Source organism: Muscardinus avellanarius, assembly GCF_963383645.1.
Source record: "Muscardinus avellanarius genome assembly, chromosome: 12".
Classification (NCBI taxonomy): domain Eukaryota; kingdom Metazoa; phylum Chordata; class Mammalia; order Rodentia; family Gliridae; genus Muscardinus; species Muscardinus avellanarius.
This window is the reverse complement of record NC_137798.1, coordinates 5,272,389-5,290,953: the sequence shown is the minus strand read 5'-3', so window position 1 is coordinate 5,290,953 and position 18,565 is coordinate 5,272,389. Positions and strand designations below refer to the sequence as shown.

Genomic DNA, 18,565 nt, shown 5'->3' with positions numbered 1-18,565 from the left:
ATTACCTCAGACTAAAACCCCCATGCCCATTAAGCAGTTGCTTCCCTATTTTTACTTCCTCTAGCCTTTGTCAACCACAAATCTACTTTTCATAGCTCAACTTATTTAGATGTTATATATGAATGGAAAATATATAGTGCTTCTTCACTTATTGTAATGTTTTCAAGGTTTATTCATGTTGTAGCATGTATTGATGCTTTATTCCTTTTTATGACCGAGTAATATTCCATTGCATGTACGTATCACACTTTGTTTATCCATAAGTTTGTGGATATTTGGGTTGTTTCCACCTTTCGGCTGTTAGGAAGTACTGCTGTGAACATTCATGCACAGTTATTGTTTGATACCTGTCTCATTTTTGTTACTTCTGGATGTATGCCTAAGCAGAATTGCTAGGTCAAGTGGTAATTTAACTTATTGAGGAGCCCTCTGCCAGTTGTTATGTGGTCTACGAAATAAGAAGAGTTTGTACTTTGAAACGTATTGATAAAGATTTTTTTAACACATGATAGAAAGTCCAAATGCATATCTCTGGGAACCCAGCCGCACCACTGTTGACGTTTCTCTTCGGGCTTCATTTGCACTACAGCAGCAGAGTTGGCTTTTGACAGCAGCTGTAAGGCACGCAGAGCTGAGAATGTTTATAGAAGGGCTCGCTGGCCTCCTGTACTGGGTCGTTTCTGTGGCTGTTACTCCTGGATTGTTGAGATGTGTTTACTTAGATTGTAGTCAGCGAGACTTAGGTCTCTGGTGAAAACATTCGAAAGTTAGTTTTATTTGGTAGGTGTCTGAGTGATACTCCTTGTGGTTCTATTATGATCAGTGCTTCTAACTCCTTCCTTTTTCTTCCATAACATCCTTTTCCCTATGAAATGGGATTTACATTTTTAAGTAGTTACTTGTTTTATTTTTCATTCCGTTTGTTTGTTTTTTGTTACTGGGATTGAACCCAGGGGCATTCTACCTCTGGGCCATGCCCCCAGCCCTATATTTATTTATTTTTGTGGCACTGGGGATTGAACCCTTGGGCATTCTACCTGTGAGCTACGCCCCCAGCTCTATTTTTTATTTTTTATTTTCTTTTTTTGTGGTACTGGGGATGGAACCCAGGGGCCTTCGACCTCTGGCTATACCCTAAATCTTTTTTTTATTTGGAAACAGGGTCTCACTAAGTTGCTGAGAGCCTGACTAAGCTACTGAGGTTGGCTTTGAACCTTTGATCCTCCTGTCTCAGCCTCCCATGTACTGAGATTACAAGCATGTACTGAGGTTACAAGCATGTGGTGGCATGTGCCACCACACCCGGCCTATTTTTTACTCTTTATCCCGAAACAGGTTCTTATAGGTTGTGGAGGGCCTCACTAAGTAGCTGAGGCTGGCCACAAACCTGTGATCCTCCTGTCTTAGCCTCCCAAGGACTGGAATTAAACGAGTGTGCCACCACGCCCGGTTCTGGGCTTTTATCCTTTTTTGGGTTGTGATTACATAATTTTCCATTGCCTCTGTAGCTCTCTGATGCCTTCAAACACATTGTGTGTGTGTTTTTAATCTGGAAAGCAGGATTGGTCAAACCATTTAATTCATCATTGATGGAAGAGGAACTTTTACATTCATTCTTACTATCTTTGTAAATTACTCTGAGTAACACATTTGTGAAGACACTTTTAATATTACCAATAGAAAATAATGTATATACCAACTCTTTTCCAGGTGCTACCGTATTGGGGAAATCCCCATGATAGAAAAGTCATCAGGAGATTCTGGAGCCAGGTAATTTTCAGATTCATGCATGCATACATACATACAGGGCTCATTATTGTCGAAATGATATTAATGATTTATAATGCAGAAAGTATTCTTATAAATGGTATATTTGTATATTGGACAAGCATACTTCACGTATATATATCTTTCCTGTTATAGGCAATCAGTTGGACTGAAATCAAAGCATTTAAAACAAACTTTTTTCTTTACTAAGCTGGAAATTAGTTTTTAGCATAGTTTGTTACAAATATGACTACTTTTTCAACATTTATAATAAGTTCATCTAACTGCACATCTCCCTGCCACATGGGAGAAGGATATCTTTACAGCTGTCTTGAACAGTTTGTTCCTGCACAATACAGTCCATACTTCATTACCTTACTGTGAATTGTTAGGTATCTCTTTCACCTTTGCCCCTTATATTTGCAGAAGACCCTCTACACTCAGGATGCCCCCTTCCATGTGGTCATCACCAGCTACCAGCTGGTGGTGCAGGATGTAAAGTACTTCCAGCGGGTCAAGTGGCAGTACATGGTACTGGATGAGGCTCAGGCGCTCAAGAGCAGTTCCAGGTAATGTGAGTGCTAGAAACCGAGCTCCACGGTGAGGAAGGCGCGCACAGGGTCTGAGCGGTCCGAGCAGGGCACGCCATGGTCTGTTTCTCACTTGTGTGCCTGACCAGAAGGCGGAAGTCCCACTGACAGCTTTTCATGGGACACAAACATTGGTGTTTAGAGTACATAAATTTTTCTCAGAGTTTTATCTCCCTCCTCAATAATTATGACATTTTTAACAGGTGTTTGTTCTTTGGTGGGGGGAGAATTCTATACAAGAAGGGTTCTGTGTCCTTTCTTTGATTTTTGTACATAGGAAGTAGAATATTACATTTAAAAGTTCTTTTTTTTTTTTTGCGGTACTGGGGATGGAACCCAGGGGCATTTTACCTTTGAGCTACACCCCCAGTCCACATTTTTATTCTTTATTTTGAAACAGAGTCTCACTGAGTTGCAAAGGGCCTCACTAAAGAGTAGCTGAGGCTGTGCACTAGTTTTGATCCTCCTGTCTCAGCAGAAGGTTTTATAAAGCCAGAAAAGGTCCTGCTTATTCAAGCGCAAGTTTATCTAAACTATTACTGTTTTCAAAATAAAAGAGTCAGTTCTGCTGAAACTTTCTGTCTTTGGCTTTTTTGAATGTTTCTCGATTTGTACATAATGGAGTACATGATTCAGAATGTTTTTTGTTTGGAAAACATTTTTAGAAATAATGGAATTTCAGTAGAGTAATTAAGGATAAGATGCTAACCTGGAGTTTGTACCTCGTTTTCTTGGACAGTGTTCGCTGGAAGATCCTGTTACAGTTCCAGTGTCGAAATCGGCTTTTGCTAACTGGGACCCCCATTCAGAACACCATGGCAGAGGTAAGCAGCAGCCAGGGGCTCAGGTTTGTGTCTTTTTAAGGCCGTTTCAGCAGAGCTTAGAATTCTTTACCCATATGTTCCTTAAATGCGACTGCTCTGTACAAATTATATTTCCAGCATAAAATTAGGAAGTGACCACAGCTTTCCCTAAGTGGTATGTTAGGCATCATTTTTAGTTTCTTAATTTTTAATTATTTTGTCCTTTATATTTACAAAGTTAATAGTGACCACATTATGAAACGTTGCCCATCTGATACAGAGATGTTTCTATGCTAGAACTGAAACATAATGTTCTTTAATCCTAAGAAGACATAATTCTTTGTTTAGTAAAGAAAATTCACTAATCATCTAGAATAGGTATCGGAAAATAAAGGCCCATGGGGCAGCTGTATGAGGTACTGCGTGCCCTGCAGTCATTTATGCAGCTACCTAGCTTTACCTCTGTGATGTGAAAGCAGCCACGCAGTATGGGATGCGCGGGCGTGGCTGTTCCCGTAAAACTTTTACAGAAGTAGGTGGTGGACCACACTTAGCACCACGGGCTGTAATTTTCTGACCCCCTGATCTAGAGTTATAAGTAGCAAGTTGTGTTGCTTTAACTATATGACTGAAAAATTTGACGAGTACTTTCAAACTTTTAGTTTGAGAATACTCACATGTTGCCGCAACACCGGGTAGAATTTGGGTTGGCTGATGAGGCATGTGCTGCCACACATTCACTTGTCCTTCACACACACACACACACACACACACACACACACACACACCCCCCTAAAGCTTTTTCTTATTCTCTCCAAGGCCTGATGTATCATAACACGCTTTCATTTTGTTGACCTTTCAGCCATTTCATTTTTTGCTTTGTTTCCAGCTCTGGGCTCTGCTGCATTTTATTATGCCAACATTATTTGATTCCCATGAAGAATTTAATGAGTGGTTTTCCAAGGACATCGAGAGCCATGCTGAAAACAAGTCCGCCATTGATGAGAGTGAGTGCTGTTATGAGCTTTCTTTGTACCAGTGTAGGGAACTGCATAGTTGTATGTGTTCATCTCTAGAGTTTTTCTTCCATTACATGGGAAAGAATCCAAGTTTTTTTTTCCTTATAAAATAATTATGTGCTTTGTATCTATTTGAGTGAAAATGGATTAATTTGGTGATGGCTACTCCATTCTTGACTAATCAAGGATCAACAAGCTTATTTCATAAAATACCAGTTTGTGCCAGGTATAGTGGCTGGCACACGCCTGTAATTCCAGTACTCGGGAGGCTGAGACAGGAGGATCACAGATTTGTGGCCAGCCTCAGCTACTTTGTTTGAGGCCCTCTGCAACTTAGAGGGACCCTGTTTCAAAATAAAATATACAATATAGTGCTGGGGGTGTACCACCACCACTATATTGTATATATACAATATAGTTGGAGGTAGAACCCCTGTGTTCAATCCCCAGTAATGTACAAAAACAAAGAAAGGAAATTAAAATTCCTTGGCTTCCTACTTGTAAAAAGGTTCTAAACTACTTTCAGAAAATCATTGCACCAAGAAAATGTTTGAAGGGTTTAAGAGAGATTAGCATGGTGTTTGTTTTGATTGTTGTGTTAAATGAATGTAATGTATTATTTGGGGGCCTCCTGTTATTTCAGATCAACTCTCTCGTTTACACATGATCTTGAAGCCGTTTATGCTGAGGAGAATCAAGAAAGATGTAGAGAATGAATTGTCTGATAAGGTAAGGAAAGAGCCTCAGAAGCCTCAGAAGGAATCAACTTAGTGTTTCTTGAGGGAAATTTCTTGATATGTATTTAGTTGAAGGGTAATTAGTTTGAGAGAAGACCTTTAAACTTGAATGACTCAGAGACTTAAAATAATCACAAAATTAAGGAAAGTAATAATTTTTTTCTTTTTGTTTTATATTTTTATTAATGGAGAATTTGAAACTGATATATTGATTAATTGATTGCAGTTCTGAAGATTGAACCCAGGACATTCTATCTCTGAGCTATACCCCCTTGCCCTATTTTTTTTTTTTTCATTGTGGTACTGAGGATTGAACCCAGGGACATTTTAGGTTCAAGCTACATGCCCAGTCCCTATTTTAGTTGGAAACAAGCTTTCACTAAGTTACTGAGCCTGGCCTCAAACCTGTGATTCTTTTGTCTCAGTCTTCCAAGTACTGAAATTATAGATGTGTACCATTTTTTTTTTTATTTTGCAACAAGGTCTTGCTAAGTTGTTGAGAGCCTCACATAGTTTTTCAGGCTAGATGTGAATCTGCTTAAAAAATAAATAAATAAAAATAGGGCCAGGTATAGTGGCACACACTTGTAATCCCAGTTCATAGGAGGCTGAGACCGGAGGATCGCTGTTTCAAGGACAGCGTCAGCAACTTTGGGAGACTGAGCAACACAGTGAGTCACAGTTTAAAAAATAAAGCAAAAGGGCTGGGGATGTAGTTTTTTTTTTTGGTTCAATCCCCACTACCATTAAAAAATTAAAAAAAATACATAGCATATATAATTATTACCCCTACTTAAAAGACAGTACCATGACAGTATCACCTATCCGGTCAGTCCTCAGATAACCCTAGTTGTCATTGTGTCTGTTTTTATTTTTATTTTTATTTTTTATGAGTTATTTTGTTGAAATCAAGATATAAACAAGGACTACACCTAGCAATTAGGAATTATTCTCTTACACTCTCTCTTTTTTATTTTTGAGCATATGTGTTTGTGTGGTGTTGGAGATTGAACCCAGGGACATTCTGTTAGCTACACCCAGCCCTTTCTATTTTTTATTTTGAAACGGAGTCGTGTCAGATTGCTCAGGATCTTGCTACTTTGCTGAAGATGTCCTTGAACCTGGGGTCTTCCTGTCTCATCTGCCAAGCACTGGGATTATAGGCCTGTGCCACTATGCGTGACTGATATGTCTCTTATATTTCTTTTAATTATTACTTTTTCTTTTTTTCCTTGAAATCCTTTTTTTTTTTTTTTTTTTTTGTATTGGGGGTTGAACCGAGAGAGGTGTTTTACCTCTGATCTACACCCCGAGCCCAGTTTTTATTTTGAGATGGTTTTGCTAGGTTGCTGCGGTTCACTATGAATCTTTGATCATCCTGTTTCATCCTCCCAAGTCCTGGAATTACAAGTGTGCTCCGCCACACCTGGCCTCTTAGTCACATTTTAAATTAAGAACATTGGCCAGCAAGTGACTGTGTGTAGGGTGGTATTCCTGTCTCTCTTAACTTTAGAATAGTAGAAACATTTGAGAAAGGCACAGTACTGAACATTATGAGAGTCTTTTTCTACTTAGATGAGAAGTTTTAATATTTTATTATGAGCAGTAGTGTACATTACAGATTTTTCAGCAGTTAAATTGCTTTGTAAAACTTGTATAAGAACTATATTAGAACCAGGAGAAACCAAAGACACAAGACCCCAAAATGCTAAGTCTAGACTAAATCTGATCCCTCCTGAGGGCCTACAGTAGGTTGCTGGGAATGGTCAGAAAGAGTGGTTACTGGTAAATTTTCTAGGTTCAGTTGTAGGATTTAGGGAATGATGGGACATGGTGTGTGATAGAAATCAGAAGTTTGTTTTGGGGCAGCTGAATAAAGGGTGATGCTGTCAACCAATTTAGTAAGTTGAGGAAAAGCAAAATTGCTGCCTACTAAGTGGTGATTTCATAGTTGGTCGTTGAAAATAATGGTGCTGCAGCAGTTTGGTAATATTTGGAAGAGTGATAGTCGGTGCTTTTGGAAAGATTGTTCAGGGAGAAGGAGTGACAAGATGATAGCATCCAGGAAAGAACACTGTCTGGGTGGTTATCCACCTCACACACTCGTGAGTTAATGGGTTGCTTCTCTGTTATAATCTGGTTTGCATGAGTTTTCAACAGTAGGCTGATACTGAATATTCTTAAAATCTTTTCCAATTGTGGATGATCTTATTGATTTTTAGATTGAGATTCTAATGTACTGCCAACTGACCAGCCGGCAAAAGCTGTTATATCAGGCATTAAAGAACAAAATTTCCATTGAGGATTTGTTGCAGTCTTCTATGGGTTCTACACAGCAAGCACAGAACACCACCAGTAGCCTCATGAATCTGGTCATGCAGTTTAGGAAGGTAAGAGCATAGGTCAGCTGCCTTGATGTTGTCTGTGTCTGTTTTAACCACTCTAAGAAAAAGGCACTAGCTTGACACGAACTAAACAGGTTGTTAGAGATGAAGAGAGGAAGATGACGGTTCAGTATTTGGGATCTTTGTTACTTACTGGAGTGCTATCAGCACATGGCAGTGTTGTCTTACCCTTTTCCTTCCTCTTAGGTGTGTAATCACCCAGAGTTATTTGAACGGCAAGAAACGTGGTCTCCGTTTCATATTTCTCTAAAGCCATATGAGATTTCAAAGTTTATCTACCGTCATGGACAGATCAGGGTCTTCAACCATTCACGAGACAGGTGAGAAAATAGTAATATCTTTTTGCTTTGAGTGTTTTTCATAACTTGGGGTTTTATGGCTTCACAAATAAATTGGATAGAGAATGTATGAGTTCCCAACAACAACAATCAGTTTTTTAAATTTTTTAAATTTTATTTTTATGTGGATCATATTGAAAATGGCATACATTCACACTGTCCTTGATGCCCTTTCCCTGCTGCTTCCCCTTCTCCCCCTCCCAACAGTGAATGTCCAGGTTAGGGTTAGGGCCTAATTAATGGACGGCCGTAACATTATTGATAGGTGGCCCAGCAATGAGATATTTAGCATTAAGCAATGGTTCAGCAACCTATTATTGAGGGAACTTATTTTAGGAATTTGAACACTATTAAGACTTCAAATAGATAATTTTATTTATTTATTTATTTATTTATTTATTTATTTATTTATTTTGGTGGTACTGGGGATGGAACCCAGGGGCTTTCTACCTCTGGGCTGCACTCCCAGGCCTATTTTATATTTTATTTGGAAATAGGGTCTTGTTAAGTTGCTGAGAGCCTCACTAAGTAGCTGAGGCTGGTTTTGAACTTGCGCGGTCCTTCTGTCTCAGCCTCCCAAACTCAGGGATTATAAGCGTGCAAAACCACGCTCGGCCATATAGATCATTTTAAAGGTTCTAGCCACTTCCAGTTGCCTTTCTGAATCAGGAATGTATACCTGTGTGGAAATATATCCTTGTTCCTGGTCTCAACAGCAAATGTACTGAAATGCCCAGGTATACTTAAATTGTCTTGTGGCAGCTTAATTTACACTTAGAATCTCATTTTTTAGAGAGCTGATTTGCTTTTAGATTAATCAAACTTACTCCAGTGGTAGAGTCCACAATGGTAGATTTGGTAAAGGCTAAAGTGGCCATTAAGCTAATGTGCTACAGACTTCTTCATTGGGAAAACAGTGTGTGAGCCGGGCCTGGTGGTGCACGCTGTTAATCTCAATACTCAGGCGGCTGAGGCTGGAGGATCGTAGGTTCATGTCCAGTCTCAGCAACATCGGCCCTCTGCAACTTAGTGAGACTGTTTAAAAATACAAAAAATCAAATAGGACTGGAGGTGTAGGTCAGAGGTAGAATGCCCCTGGGTTCCATCCCCAGTGCCACAAAAAAGAAAGAAGAAAGAAAGAAAGAAAGAAAGAAAGAAAGAAAGAAAGAAAGAGAGAGAAAGTTGGGTGGTTCATTGTACACCTCAGAATTAGAATGGTCCTGGCTTCTGGACTCCTTTTAATTTGCTTCCAAAGGATTCTTCTGTATACCAACATTGAGAAAACAATATAAACGGTGTTATAATCATCACCATGGCAGTCATCAGCATGGCCTAGTGAAACTGAAATTGAGACACAGTTCATGGATTTGACCTCGAGTTCTTTGTGATACCTCAAGATTAATACTTAACTAGGTGAGCAGGAAGGAGCAGCCAGAGCTGTAGTAATGGAGTGCCTGATAACTAAATTCTCGAATTGTGATTCTCTTAAATAAAATGAGAACATTTTGTCGGGGAGAGGGGGCGATGCTGGGAATTGAACCCACGGGCATTATGCCTCTAAAGCTATACACCCAGCCCTATTTTATATTTATTTGGATACAGGGTCTTGCTAAGTTGCTGAGGCTAGCTTCAAACTTGCCATCCTCCTGTCTCAGCCTCCCAACTGGGATTATAGGAATGTGCCACCATGAGACAAATTGAACTTGTATTATGTTCTTACACTCCTAAGTACTTTGTCCTTTCTGACATGTATGCCATGATTTGCCTGGTAGTATAGTAAGAAGCTTCTTAAAAGTAGGAATACTCTCAAGCTGGGCGTGGTGGCGCACACTTGTAATCCCAGCATTTGGGAGACTGAGACAGGAGGATTGCGGTTCCCGTCAGCTTCAACTACTTAGTGAGGCCCTTTGCAAGTCAGACCCTGTTACAAAATAAAGAATAAAAAATAGGGCCGGGGGTGAGCTTAGAAGCAGAATGCCCCTGGGTTCCATCCCCAGTACCACCCAAAAACATAAAAAAGAATACTCTCATACTTAAAAGATTTTGTTTTCTTTAGTATTGAACCTCAAGTTTAATTTTCTAATATTCATATTTGGGTTTGGATTTAGTTTGTTTATTTACTTACTTGACAGGTGGCTACGGATTCTTCTTTCTCCTTTTGCACCAGACTATATCCAGCATTCTCTCTTCCACAGAAAAGGTAGGCACTTTGATCTTTTGGAAAGAAAGTGCATCAGGATCTACCAGGATGTTCTTCATTTTGCTGAACAGCTTATTTGGCCATAGTAGTGGTTCGGCCTACCTGCTAGATCTTTACTTATAAAGTATTAATAAGCCGGGCATGGTTGCGCACGCTTGTAATCCCAGCATTGGGGAGGCTGAGACCGGAGGATCACAGTTTGCGGACAGCCTCAGCTACTTAGTGAGGCCCTCCGCAACTTAGTGAGACCCTCTTTCAAAATAAAGAATAAAATATAGGGCAGGGGGTGTAGCTCAGAGGTCGAATGTCCCTGGGTTCCATCCCCAGACCCACACACACAAAATTAAGTAAATTATAAGCCGGGCGTGGTGGCGCACGCTTGTAATCCCAGCATTGGGGAGGCTGAGACAGGAGGATCGCGGTTCACGGACAGCCTCAGCTACTTAGTGAGGCCCTCTGCAACTCAGTGAGACCTGGTTTCAAAATAAAGAATAAAAAATAGGGCAGGGGTGTAGTTTGGAGGTCGAATGCCCCTGGTTTCCATCCCCAGACCCGCAAATAAATAAATAAATAAATAATAAGATTTAATTTAGTTATCTTCATTTGTAGGCTCTATGATTTGTAGCTGTAACAAGCAGAATTTCAAAGTGGTTAATTATTATTATATGCCAGCTTCTTAAGTGTTTTTTACCCTTGAAACTTGACAAATTTAAATGCTGGACTCTTACTAATGAAATTCCCTTCCTTCTTCCTTGCCCGAGGTAAAGAAGCTGTTTGACTTTGAGCATTGTCAAAAATATTGAGGCCAAGGTTCAGTCTTTACTTCTGTCCTTTCATTTTCTATTTCCTGGCATGATAAAAGGAGAATGCAGCCGGGGCACAGTGGTTGGTATCTATAATCCTAGTACTTGGGAGGTCAGACAGGAGGATCATAGGTTTGAGGCCAGCTCAGCAACTTAGTGAGACTCCTTTTCAAAATAAAAAATAAACTAGGGATGGAGAAGCCAGGTATGGTGGAGGTGCTTGTAATCTTGGTACTGGGAAGGCTGAGACAGGAGGATCGCAGGTTTGCAGCCAGCCGCAGCTATTTAGTGAGGCCCTCTGCAACTTAGTGAGACTCTTTTTCAAAGTAAAGAATTTAAAAAATTGAGCTGAGAGTGTAGCTCAGAGATAGAATGCCCCTGGGTTCCTTCCTCAGTACTGCAAAAAAAAGGGAGGGGGGGATAGTTCAGAGGTAGAACACCCCGGGGTTCAATCCCCAGTACCACCATGAAGAGAGATACATGCGCGCGCGCGCGCACACACACACACACACACACACACACACACACACACACACACACATGGAAGGAGGGAGAAAGGGAAGTTCACAAAGGATCCAAAGCCTCAAAGGTAACTGATGAGATACCTCTAGTGTGGCCCATAAACATACATACATGTCATATCTCATAGGTCTTCTGTGATTATACTACAAAGATGAGACACAGTGGTCAAATCAGGATATTTAAGTTATCTTTTTTACTTTTGTATTGGGGTTAGAACCCAGGGGCCTTCTCCCTCTGAGCTATACTCTCAGCTCTTTATTTTGAACCGATATCACTAGGTTGCTGCAAGTCTCATTACTGCTGAGACTGATTTTGAACCTTTGATCCTCCTGTCTCAGCCTCAGGTTATTAGGATTATAGGTTTGTACCACCACACTCCGCTTAGATTGTCTTTTAATGTCACAATGTTAAAACTTAGCAGTTTAGCAGCAGAGTATTGTCTCTAAGTTTGCTATTGGGTTTAACATTGTTCTTTGATATCCCAGGTATTAATGAAGAAAGCTGTTTTTCTTTCCTTCGCTTTATTGATGTATCTCCAGCAGAAATGGCAAACCTCATGCTTCAGGGACTTTTGGCCAGGTGAGAAGTTTGCTTAGTGTTTGATAAGATAGCATTTGGGAACATTTGAGGACAAAGGTTGAGTGCTGTGAACTTATATTAATATAATGCCATTTTAGCTTACCATCCTTTTTCTGTTAAGAATAAGATTTTTTTAATAGGGGAATTTTAATTAATTTTAAAAAAGCATATTTAGGCTCTTCTTTCATATGCTATCAGAAGATCTTTATATCCTGTAACCTCAGGTAAGTTTATTATGTTTTACTTGCTTCTACAAGGCAAATTTGTGTTTTGTGATTTACTTAGTGGTGATTGCAGCATAGCCTGCCTCAAGCATTGTGGGAAATTTAGTTCTATGTTCTTATTCTTTGTCATGTGGCTTTCACTGATTTCATTACTCTTTGCTTAGTGGTAGGGATCTTGTTAGAAATGGCTGGCTCCCTGATGTGAAGGTGTTTTATGATAGAGATGAACATTGCTAAATATTGAGATGAGCTTTACAGAGGGTTTTAGTTTTATAGTAGCAATCCAAGTCAGTGCCACAGACTTTATAGAACAAAAGTGCAAAATAAAACACTTCATCTGAAAATAGAAAAGAACAGTTTCAAGCCGGGCATGGTGGTGCACACTCGTAATCCCTGTACTTGGGAGGCTGAGACAAGAGGATCACAAGTTCGCAGCCAGCTTTAGCTGCTTAGTGAGACCCTGTTTGAAAATAAAGAATAAAAAGTAGGGCATGGTGTATATAGCTCAGAGGTAGAATGCCTCTGAGTTTAATTCACACACACACACACACACACACACACACACACACACACACACACACACTTACATAACACACAGTTTCCAAAATGCTCGAGATATATATATTTGTTTTATTTATTTAGTTTTGGTGGAATTCTTTTTTTTTTTTTTTTTTAATTTCTTTTACGGTATGGGGGATGGAACCCAGGGGCAGTATACCTTTGAGAGACACCCCCAGCCCTATTATCATTCTATTATTTATTTATTTATTTATTTATTTATTTATTTATTTATTTATTTGGTGGTACTGGGGTTCCTGGAAGCCCTTCTACTTCCGGGCTACACTCCCAGACCTATTTTTACATTTTTATTTGGAAACGGTCTCCTAAGCCAGCGCGCGCGGCCGGCTTCGAACCTGCGCGATCCTCCTGTCTCTGCCTCCCAAGCGCGGGGATTACAAGCGTGCGCCACCACGCCCGACTATTCTTTATTTTGAAAGAGGGTCTCACTAAGTTGCTGAGAGCCTCACTAAGGGAGCTGAGGCTGGCTTCGAACCTGTGCAATCCTCCTGTCTCAGCCTCCCGAACGCTGGGATTACAAGTGTGCGCCACCATGCCTGGCTTGCCCAAGATATATAAACAATACTGAGCATGGTGGTACACGCTTTTAATCCTAGTGCTTGGGAGGCTGAGACAGGAGGATCACACAGGTTCGAAGCCAGCCTCAGCTCCTTAGTGAGGCTCTCAGCAACTTAGTGAGACCCTGTTTCCAAATAAAGTATAAAATAGGCCTGGGAGTAGAGCCCGGAGATAGAAAAGCCCCTGGGCTCCACCTCCAGTGCCACCAAAAAAAACCACCTACATATATAAACAAGATGTGTAATGAGAGACATCCCTTGGATAGTTCCTGCTATGAACAACCCTCGTGCCTCCATGGAGCATTGAATAAGCATGTCTGCTGTGGTTTGTTTCAGATGGTTAGCTCTTTTCCTGTCTCTGAAAGCCTCCTACAGGCTCCATCATCAGCTGCGCTCCTGGAGAGAGCGAGAAGAGGAAAGTCCGCAGAGATATCTGAGAAACAAGGATTTTCTTCTTGGAGTTAACTTTCCACTCTCCTTTCCCAACCTTTGCAGCTGCCCTTTGTTAAAGGTAAGCAGTTGCTTGAGCAGACACTATCTACCTAGCATCTCCTTCCCTTTACTCTGTGTCAGTAAAAATACTAAAAACTGCTGGCCTAGTAAAGCCAAAGATTTCCCAGAGAAATGGGTGCAGTGTATTGAGTTATAACTTAAAGAACATTCTGTGTATATTTTTGTGTGTGTAAATACGTTTTGTATGTAGCATAACAACCACCCAGATGCAGGTAGAGATTGTTTCTACCATCCCAGAGGTTTTCTCTATGCTCCTCCTTATTTCACACTTCTAGTTCAGAATCAGCCAACACATAAGAGTGACTACTATTCTATTTCTATCACTGTAAATTATTTTTTTTATAAAAGCAGTTATTTAGTGTATCTTTTGTGTCTGGGTTCTTTACTCAATATCATGTCTGTGAGATTCATCCATTTTGCATATGGCACTCTCTTTTATTACCATGAATTGTTCCATTATCTAAATAAACCACGGTTTATTATCTTTTCTACCACTGGTTGACATTTAGGTTGTTTAGGGTTTGGGGCCGGTATGAATAAAACTGCTATGCATATCCTTACATGTTTGATAAATGCAAGTACTAATTTCTTTAGTATTTATATCAAGAAGTAGAATTGGTACAGTAGTTGCTGCCAAACTTTGATTTTAAAATTTTACCCTCCCAACAACATGTAAGACTGGCTGTTCATTATCTCTGCCTACACCTCACACTGTCCATCCTTTTCATTTTACCCTTTGTAGTGAATTCCAGTTGTATCTCATTGTGATTTAAAGTTGAATTTCCGAGGAAAAATAATAATGTTGAATACTTTTACATGTAATCTTTGGCCATTGTGGAGTAGGTGGTGGGGAATGAAGTTTCTATGTAGGTCGTGGTCATGTGGCGCCCCGGAAGTACTAAGGGTTTGGATGTTACGCCTAATGAAGTGGTTCATACCTTGAGAGTTTGGAGAAGAGAAATGGTAGCTTGTATCTTTTAGTTCTTCAACTAGACGTAAAGTTTATAAGTTAGGTCATTTTTATTTTGTCCCTTAAAAAATTTTCTGGGTCGCTATACAGCTATGGAATGGAGGACATTCTTTGGCTCTGTCTGTATACTCGTTGTATACAGAAAAGCCCATGTGATTTCCTTCTGTCCATGTACTCTTTTGGACTTTGGACCTAAGATTAGTATTGCAAGAGTATAGAATTGAGTTTCCGTCTATTTGAAATAATATGGTTAGTGATGGCAGTGTGATACCTGACAGGTGCAATACTCGTATAACCACTGGGATCACTGACATGTCTGACGGTCAGTGTAACCTTTGTTTTTTTCTTTTCTCCTTTGGCACTGGGACTTGAACCCAGTGTCCTTGAGTTACACCTGCAGCCCTGTTTGGTTATTTAGTTTGAAACAGTCTCACTAAGTTGCTGAGTGCCTTGTTTAATTGCTGAGGCTGCCCTTAAACCTGCGATCCTCCTGTCTTGGCCTCCCCGGTATTGGGATTACAGACATATGCCAGTGTAGCCAGCTATATGTAACCTCTTAATAGATTCATTTCTTTTCTCAATCACTTAAGTTTGGCAATATGTGTTACTGCAGTAAAAAAATTTTAACTAGTTCTGGTTTTGGTACAGAAAACACCGTTCTCCCAAAGGTTTGTTATGCTGTATTAATATAGACACATACATTTTATTTAATGCTTAGAGCTCTATTTTTCAAGTACCTCAGTCAGGTCCTTAATATCAATTAGAATTGCCTGGGAAATTCACATGTGGGTAGCATGTTTTATGGAAAATTGGTAGTAGAATCTGAAAGATCATGTGACTGAAAATTAAATTCACTTTCATTTTTATTCTTTATTTTCTTGTTGAGTAGACATCTATTGCTGTAGTGATTGAGAAAGTACACTGCGTCCTGAGCCAGTGTCTCATCATGTATTGCTCTGCTTTTCATTTCATCATCATCATCTCCAGTATATACATATATTGAAATACTTGCCAGACAATGTATTTTGCCAGAGTTTATTTATCTGATGATTAATTAAAGACTTAATTCTCTTGTAATCCCAGTACTTAGGAGGCTGAAAGAGGAGGCTTCCAGGTTCAAGGATAGTCTCGGCAGGTAGTGAGACTCTCAGCAACCTAGGGAGACCCTGTTTCAAGATAAAAAGAAAACAGAGCAGGGTGTAGCTCAGGTAGAATGCCCCTGTACCGTGCACACAGAGAATAAGACTAAATTCTAAGAAACCTGTTTTCAGCTATGCAGAATTATCCTTGGATCATATTTCATCTTAAAGGTTAAAATAGGCCCTGAAAAATTATTGAATTATTTGTTGAGTTCCAGGTTTAACAGGTAATAAAAATTTAATAAAGCACGCACTAAGCCAGGCGTGGTGGCGCACGCTTGTCATCCCAGCATTCGGGAGGCTGAGACCGGAGGATCGCAGTTTGTGGCCAGCCTCAGCTACTGAGTGAGGCCCTCCGCAACTTAGTGAGACCTGGTTTCAAAAGAAGGAATAAAAAGAGGGAGGGGAGTGGCTCTGAGGTCAGTTGCCCCTGGGTTCCACCCCAAGACCCACAAAAAAAAAAAAAAGCACACACTAAGCTGGATGTGGCAGCTCATGTTGTAATCCTCATAGTTGGGAGATTGAGACAGGTGGATCGCAGGTTCACAGCCAGCCTCAGCAACTTAATGAGGCCACAACTCAGTGAGACTGTTTCAAAATAAAAAATAAAATAGTGCTGGAGGTGTAGCTCAGAGATAGAATACTCCCAGGTTTAATCCCTCACACACACACACACACACACACACACACACACACACACACACACACGTCTACAATATCAGTGGCTTTTGAAATTTGGTCATGGCTCCTATCAAGAATATTTTACAACCTGGCGTCGTGATGCACACTTGTAATCCCAGTACTTGGGAGACTAAGACAGGAGGATTCCAGGTTTTCAGCCAGCCTCAGCTACTTAGTGAGGCCCTGTTCCAAAATAAAGAATAAAAATAGGGCTGTGGGTGTAGCTAGAGGTAGAATGCCCCTGGATTCAATCTCTAGTACCACAAAATGATGATGATGATGATGGCGGCGATGATGATGGCCGGGCGTGGTGGCGCACGCTTGTAATCCCAGTATTTGGGAGGCTGAGACAGGAGGATCACACAGGTTCAAAGCCAGTCTCAGCTACTAAGTGAGGCCCTCAGCAACTTAGTGAGACCCTGTTTCCAAATGAAGTATAAAATAGGTCTGGGAGTATAGGCCAGAGGTAGAAGAGTCCTTGGGTTCTACCCCCAGTACCACACATACATAAAACAAAACAAAAATAAAATAATAATATTTTACATTAGCACTTGGTAAATTTGTATATACCAAACATTACATGTATACTTTTTTCTTTTTTTTTTTGAAGATGCTTATTCTTATATATAGTACACTGATTTTTTTAATTCTATTTCTTAATTTAAAAATAACTTCATTCTCTTCATTACTTATAATTTGTAAAATACAGCGCTAAATAGCTATACAATATTAGAATAGCCAGAGAGATAGAACTTCTATGTACAAAATTCTGTATCATTCTTTTTAAAAAACTCTCTTAAGCCGGGCGTGGTGGCGCACGCTTGTCATCCCCGCGCTTGGGAGGTGGAGACAGGAGGATCGCGCAGGTTCGAAGCCAGCCGCGCTGGATTAAGAGACCCTGTTTCAAAAATATAAAATAGGTCTGGGGGTGTAGCCCGGAGGAAGAAGGGCTTCCAGGAACCCCAGTACCACCAAAAAAAAAAAAAAAAAAAAAAAACCAAAAAACTCTCTTAGCTTGGACTGCCGTTACAAATTCCATAGACTGTAGGTGACTTAAGCAATAGAAACTTTTATTTTTTTTACAGATCTAGAAGCAGGTAAGGGTTTTCTTCCATCTTGCCATTTTCTCACGCAGTAAGAGAGGTAGAGACAGGGGAAGCAAACTCTAGGGTCTTCCTCCCTCCCTCCTCCTCTCTCTACTTCCGTTCTTCTTTCGTGGTACTAGGGAGTGAACCCAGGGGCATTTAGCCTCTGAGCTATACACTTAGTCCTATTTTATTTTTTATTTTGAAACCGGGTCTGGCTAAGTTGCTGAGGGTCTGGCTAAGTTGCTGAGATTGGCCTTGAACCTCTGGTCCTCCCAATTACTGCGATGACCGCGTATGTGTGTGTATGGGGTGGGGGGTGCCACCAGCCTATAGTGTCTCTTAGAAAGAAACTAATCCCTTCATGCAGGACCCATCCTTATGACCTCACCTAAACCTGATTAAGTCATAAAGGCCCCATCTCCAAATATTATTGCATTGGGGGTTAGGACGTCAGCATAATTATTTTGGAGAGACCACGTCATTATTGTGCTGACCTTTTGGGTCTTTATCAAGTCTCACTTTGTGAATATTAAAAAGAAGTTCAGAGCCTGTCACTCCCGTTATGCAGTGTCTCATAACACTGCTTTCTCTAAAGTGAGTTCTTTTTTTGGTGGTGGTGGTGGTGGTACTGGGTATTGAACCCAGAGGCATTCTACCTTCAAGCCACACCCCCAACCCAATTTTATTTCCTATGTACAAACAGGTTCTCACTAGGTTGATGAGTCTTGCTACTTGCCTAGCTGTCCTTGAACTGGCAGTGTGTGTGCTTCAGCACCGGCGAAGTGTCTAGTTCACTTGTTCATTTTTTGGTTGGGTTGTTTTTTTAGTGGGGGTTGAGCACAGAGGCATTCTACCTCCAAGCCACATACCCCCCAGCCCTATTTTTTTTTAAACAGTCTCACCAGGTTGATGTGAGTCACTACTTGCTGAGGCTGCCCTCAACCTGTGTTCCTCGTCTCAGCCTCTCCAGTACTAGGATTTTAAGCATGTGCCAGCACACCCCAGAGATTTTGCAATCTAAGATATACACAATATCTTGCATGTATGGAGT

The 18,565-nt window shown here is 40.4% G+C and overlaps 1 protein-coding gene across 1 annotated transcript in view; it reads left to right on the top strand.

The window, feature by feature from the left end:
- Positions 1–18,565, top strand: part of INO80 (INO80 complex ATPase subunit) — a gene marked incomplete at both ends in the record, with an annotated part of 102,216 nt that overhangs the window by 23,298 nt on the left and 60,353 nt on the right. Inside the window, 10 exons of the mRNA XM_080707954.1 lie at positions 1,711–1,770; positions 2,194–2,336; positions 3,097–3,181; positions 4,050–4,167; positions 4,823–4,908; positions 7,139–7,306; positions 7,508–7,641; positions 9,792–9,859; positions 11,670–11,763; positions 13,460–13,634. Of these exons, the coding sequence (XP_080564080.1) occupies positions 1,711–1,770; positions 2,194–2,336; positions 3,097–3,181; positions 4,050–4,167; positions 4,823–4,908; positions 7,139–7,306; positions 7,508–7,641; positions 9,792–9,859; positions 11,670–11,763; positions 13,460–13,634 (1,131 nt within the window). The remainder of the gene's footprint in view (positions 1–1,710; positions 1,771–2,193; positions 2,337–3,096; positions 3,182–4,049; positions 4,168–4,822; positions 4,909–7,138; positions 7,307–7,507; positions 7,642–9,791; positions 9,860–11,669; positions 11,764–13,459; positions 13,635–18,565) is intronic.